Consider the following 6,097-nt stretch of genomic DNA (forward strand, 5'->3'; position numbering starts at 1 on the left):
ATTTAGGACAGAGGTAGAATCCATTGTTGTAGTGAAAATGCCATCAGGGCACTGAGCATGGGACAAAAGTTCAGTGCACCAGTCAGGTGTCCTTGGAGAATAGTCCTCAAGTGTCCAATGGTGTCACTACTACAGGGCCAGGCTTCAAAGGCAAAATAGCTTCAAGAGAGTAGAAAGATGCAGACTGAGGTGTCTTTGGGGAAGAGAAGTTCCAGGAGCATATAAAGGGCCAAAGCAACAATAACAGCCAGTAGGCACTCATAACTCCTCACAGAGCCACTGTTCCAGCTTCTCAGAGCAGAGTGGTTTGTGGGCCAACCTGATAATGAAAAAGAGACAGGGCAAGTTGTCTGACTGGATCTTAGCTCAAATTTTCATTTAGCTTTATCCCCGGGGGGCTGGGGTGGAAGAGTATGGATGAAAATTACAGAAAGATTTCTAGACTGATGAGCCACTAGTGGAGTAGGGTCCATTTTTAAAACTTAAAAAAAAATTGTAGGGCTAGAAAAGGTGTACAGTGGTACTAAGGGTTCACTTTAAGGTCTAGGACTATACAAGTAGAACTAGATGTCTAGTCTAGGTGAAAAGAAGCTGAGTCTCAGCCTTATTAGGACAATTGCCAAACAGGAGTGAAGTGAGGGAGGCTTAAAACTTGGAAAACTGAGTCTGCTGGATGAGTGTTAATTTGGAGACTATATTCTAGATTAAATGACCAGAAGATAAAGAGGAGGGGAGTGATGCTGGATCTAAAGGGATGAGAAGAAGGAAGGCAAGGGAAATGTAGAAAATGGGATGAGAATTCACCAGTAGTCAATTCCTTCACTATCCAGGATCTTCTTGGCACACATCATGTCATCAGTAAGGTCATCATCCAAAAACTCTGGAAGGGAACAAAATGAGAGAGCTAAGTATTACCCAGAAATGTAATCACTTTTCCTCTTTCCAGGATCTAGTAGGTCTGGTCCTTCTCTGAACTGTTGCCTTCCTCTATAAGAAATCCAACACAGTAATACATCCCTCTAGGCGAAGGGCATCTCTGGAGGAATTATCAACTTCATCAACAGACTTACTCTGAAAATGCAGGGTATCAGACTTCAAGACTCCCAGACAGCTCAGATTATCTACCCATGAACTTCAGGGGACTGTTTGGGGATTTGGTGATCATAATAAATTCTAGTAGACTCTTACTCAGTGCAGTTAATGTGGAGTCCAAGGCAATGCATCCCAAGATTATCCCAAAGGTGGGTTCCAGAAAAAAACAGAGAAACAGGGTACAAAAGGCTACTCACTCTCACAAGAGATGTTACAGATGTTCCTTGACTGACGTATATGTTTGTCCTTGCACCAAAGTTTATTATTGATCTGGAACAGTCCATATTCTGTTCTGCCATTGTTATGGAGTATGGTTTGTGTGTCATAGGCAGTCATATGAAATATGGTGCAGATCCCTGGGGAAAGAGGAGAAAGGTGTCACAGGGATGGCTTGGTGCGGTATAAATGAGCACCTGTGTTCCTAGAGAGCAAAAGGCCCTCCAGCAAATCCCCAAATATGGCACAGCACGGAGTACTTTGATGAGATTTTTTAAAAGTTCCAAAAAAATATGACATTGAGAAAAAGAAAAGATAGGAGAATAAATGTATTAAAAGAGTAAACAGATTTCCCATCAAGATGGAGGCATAGGTAAACACACCTTGCCTCTACACACAGCTATAGGAAAAAAACACATCCAGGCTACAAAACAAATTTCACCCAGAATTGTCAGAAAATTGAGCTGTGTGGAAGTCTGAAAATCAAGGATTTAAAGAAGCCACATTCATCCAGATAGGTAGGAGGGATGGAGAAATGGAAAGGCATGGAGATGGAATGGGCAGTCCCACATCCACACATGGTAGATAAAAAATGGAAAGGATACCTCAGAATCGAGGGATCCCAGCCCCAGTACAGACCACTCAACCCAGGATCCAGGTGCCAGGCAGATAAGTCCCCATAACTTCTGGCTGTAAAAACCCTTGGGGATTGGGGTGGCAGAAGAAACTGTGCCCTCTTAAAGGGCCCACAGTGAATTTAGGACTCATGCAGACCCACTTCCTCTGATAATCAGTACCAGAGCAACAGCTGGGGGGGGTACTGGGGAGAAAGTGAAGTGTGAGTGGGGAGACAGCTTCTTCCTGGGCAAAACTCCAGAGGCCAGGCAGCAACACTGTCCCCTCTGCAAGCCCTCCCACACACAGAGCAACAGAGTGGTGACACAGGTTGCCTCACCCTGGCAATTACCTAAGGCTCTGCTATAAAACTTAACAGATATGCTAAGACAGGGAGTCAAAGCAGCTCTACCTAATACACAGAAACAAACACAGGGAAGTTGACAAAATGAAGAGATAAAGAAATATGCCCATATGAAAGAACGGAACAAAACTCCAAATAAAAGAACTAAATGAAACGAAGAAAAGCAACTCCCTGCATCCTATCAGATGCACAATTCAAAGCACTGGTCATCAGGAGGCTCCAGGAACTCATTGGGTACTTCATCAGCATAAAAAACCCAGGCAGAAATGAAGGTTACATTAAGTGAAATGAAGAAAAATCTACAGGGAACCAACAGTGGAGAGGATGAACCACAGAATCAAATCAACGATTTGGAACATAAGGAAGGAAAAATTATTCAATCAGAACAGCAGGAACAAAAAAAAAATTCAAAAAAATGAGGATAAGATTAAGAATATCTGGGACAAATTTAAATGTACCTACATTCAACTCACAGGGGTGTGAGAAGGAGAAGTGCAAGAGCAAGAAATTGAAAACTTATTTGAAAAAATAATGGAAAAAAATTCCATAATTTGGTAAAGGAAATAGATGTACAAATTCAGGAAGCACAGAGAGCCCCAAACAAGATGGACCCAAAGAGAAACATACCAAGACATATAATAATTAAAATACCAAAGGTTAAAGACAAAGAGAAAATCTTAAAAGCATCAAGAGAAAAGCAGAGAGTTACCTACAGAGGGGTTCCCATAAGACCGTCAGCTGATTTCTCAAAAGAAACTCTGCAGGCTAGAAGATACTGGCAAGAAGTGCTCAAAGTAATGAAAAGCAGGGACCTACAATCTAGATTATTCTATCCAGCAAAGCTAACCTTGAGAATATAGGGGCAAATAAAATGCTTCCCAGACAAGGTAAAACTAAAGGAGTTCATCACCAAGCCATTATTATAGGAAATGCTAAAGGGGATTATATAGGAAAAGAAGAAGATCAAAACAATGAACATTAAAATGGCAATAAATTCACAACTATCAATAATTGAATCCAAATAACAAACTAAACAAAAAATCAGAACAGGAACAGAATCATAGATATGAAGATTATTAGGAGGGTTATCAGTTGGGAGGGGTAACAGGAAAAATGGGGGCAAATTTGCAGGGATTAAGAAGCACAAATTGGTGGGTACAAAATAGACAGGGGGATGATAAGAACAGTATAGGTAATGCAGTAGCCAAAGAACCTATATGCATGACCCATGGACAGGCATTCCCTCCACAGATTGCTGGAAGGAATGGGGGTACCAAGTGGAGGGGGGCAAAGGAAAAATACTTGGGACAACTACAATAGCATAATCAATAAAATATATTGAAAAAGAGTAAACAGATAAACAGAGAAAGTAAGAGGATTATTAGATAATCCAGTGAAAGTGGAGACAAAATCGGGAGGAAAAGGAGGGTGAAGGAGAGAAGCAGATGGATAATGGGATGAAGCAGCAAGGCAGCAGAAAACTCACATTCAGGTAAAGTGATGCCTCCATAGCCATCCATGTTTTTCAGCACCTGGGACAGCTCACATTTTGTAAATTGCTTGGCCTGGAGAGCAGGGAATAGAGTGCTCACCAGAAACAGAGACACGAAAAACATCATGTCGGCTTCACCCAAAAACCTGAAATGGGGGCACCACACAGCTTCACCTCCTTTTATCTGTGAAGAATGCCTCAGGAGCCCTGGCACCAAGCCCTATTTCTAGGAAAAGGATGAAGAGAAACTGGCTATGCCACACAGAAACACAGAGCCTGCCAACTTCCTTCCGTAATTTCACTCCACTTTTCCTTCCCCTTTCCTTATCTCTAGTCCATACAGGTATTATTTGTTCTCCATCCACAGAGCGTTCCAAGCATGGTCCTGTTTCCTATTTGGCTTTATTTATACCTTTGTTTCTTATAAGGCTGGTTCTAGGAAGGAGGATGTTATGGCAATAGACTGTTTGCCTATAACTTGGTTGTATCTCTTCCCTTCCCTGTAAGCAATAAAAAGCTGTATTCAGGTCAGAAATCAAAGCTAAATGAAGAAAAGAAAATAAATGTGCCTTGAACAATAAGAACCATTACTTTCCTAGAAATGTTTGTAAAATACTGTAACTGGGATCATCAGAAAAAGAAGATAGATGTTTAATGGAAACAGTTACAAGCATTCAGAGAAAGATGCATATTCTTGGAAAAAGACCAAACAAGAACAGCAATAACCACAGCATAGGAAGAGGGAGTGTGTGGAAAGACGTGCACACAGCTAATGGAGAAAATCTCCTGCTAAAATCTCCCTTTCCAGAGAGGCTTAGTTAGGGTGCTCTGCTTGCAGGCTGAGATGTGAATCTAGGCAGTGAAGAGGCATTTACAACCACTGGATTTTTCAGAAATATACTAGGAAGCAATGTTCATTGTCTCAGATGCTATGGTAAAAATCAAGGTTTCTCAAGCCACTATCTTTTTTGGAGGATTGTTAGAGATGAAGAAATCAGAAGCATCTGCTTCAAAACACATTTGGCAATAGCCAGCCAAAACTATAGTTTGTACATACTGTTTATAGATACAGTCAAGCGCAACCACTTGGAAGAACACCCTAAAGGCCACAATAATATTGATCATTACTTCTTATAGTTAATATCCTCCCCTTGTTCTACTTCCTCCCATAATTCAGGTAAATTATGACTAGATGAATAAAGCTAGATCTTGAACTTGAAATCCAATTGTCAGACAAATTCCTAACTAAATTATAAAGGAAATAAAATTTGAAGAGGAGGTGTTCTCTAGTTGCTTATACAAACATCCTTGCAAAATAACTTAGTACAATTGATTCACATTCTATAACCACACTAAAGGACTCTCAATTTGTATAGAATTATTTTAAATTGTTGAATTGCATTACTACTTCTATAGCTGTTTTTATGCTTATATAAACCATAGATTTACTTTTAAATTCAGAATAGTATTGAGGGGCTGGGGTGAGAGTAAAAGACAGAAAGCTGTACTTGAACAACAATTAAAATAAATAAATAAATTTAGCCGTGGCTGGTTTAGCTCAGTGGATTGAGTGTGGGCCTGTGAACCAGAATATCATGGTTCGATTCCCAGTCAGGGCACATGCCTGGGTTGCAGGCCAGTTCCCAGCAAGGGACACATGAGAGGCAACCATACATTGATATTTCTCTCCTTCTCTCCTTCCTTTCCCCTCTAAAGTTAAATAAATAAAATCTTTAAAAAATAAATAAATAAATTTTTAAAAAAGATAATAGTATCAATAAAAATGCAAATATACAAATTTTAATCAAAACACACAAATTATTTTGTCCTGACAGCTGTGGTTCAGTTGCTTGGGCACTGCCCCACAAAGTGAAAGGTCACAGGTTCAATTCCTCGTCAGGGCATGTGCCTGTGTTGCAGGTTCAGTCCCCAGTCGGGGAGCATGGAGAGGCAACCCATCTCACACATCAGTGTTTCTCTTCTTTCTCCCTCCCTTCTCCTCTCTCTAAAAATAAATAAATAATTTTTTAAAATAACACACAAATTATTTTAAAATATACTAAAGTGAATTTTACATTTTAATATTAGTGAAAACAAATTGATATGCATGGAATTACTAAAAGGCAATAAAACTTATATGCAAATCTTAATAGATTTTTCATTCTCAATTTATAAAATGTCTATTTTTATTTCTCAAATCCTCACTCTTCTCCTTCTCTCCCTCTCCTTCTTCTTCTTTTTTTTTTTTTTTTTTTTGGAGACAGAAACATCAATGTGAGAGAACTGATTGGTTGTCTCCTGTAGGTACCCAGACTGTG

The 6,097-nt window shown here is 39.7% G+C and overlaps 1 protein-coding gene across 1 annotated transcript; it reads right to left on the reverse strand.

Annotated features, from left to right (window-relative positions):
• Positions 1-5,888, reverse strand: LALBA (lactalbumin alpha). The gene is made up of 3 exons (XM_053661466.1): positions 1,290-5,888; positions 805-880; positions 1-319 (listed from the first exon to the last, which is right to left on the reverse strand). Exons 1-3 carry the CDS (start codon positions 1,426-1,428, stop codon positions 259-261), a joined length of 276 nt encoding a protein of 91 aa, XP_053517441.1. The 5' UTR covers positions 1,429-5,888; the 3' UTR covers positions 1-258.
• Between the last annotated feature and the right edge of the window lie 209 nt (positions 5,889-6,097).

Source organism: Artibeus jamaicensis, unplaced genomic scaffold (assembly GCF_021234435.1).
Source record: "Artibeus jamaicensis isolate MK-2021 breed Jamaican fruit bat unplaced genomic scaffold, CSHL_Jam_final contig_233, whole genome shotgun sequence".
Classification (NCBI taxonomy): domain Eukaryota; kingdom Metazoa; phylum Chordata; class Mammalia; order Chiroptera; family Phyllostomidae; genus Artibeus; species Artibeus jamaicensis.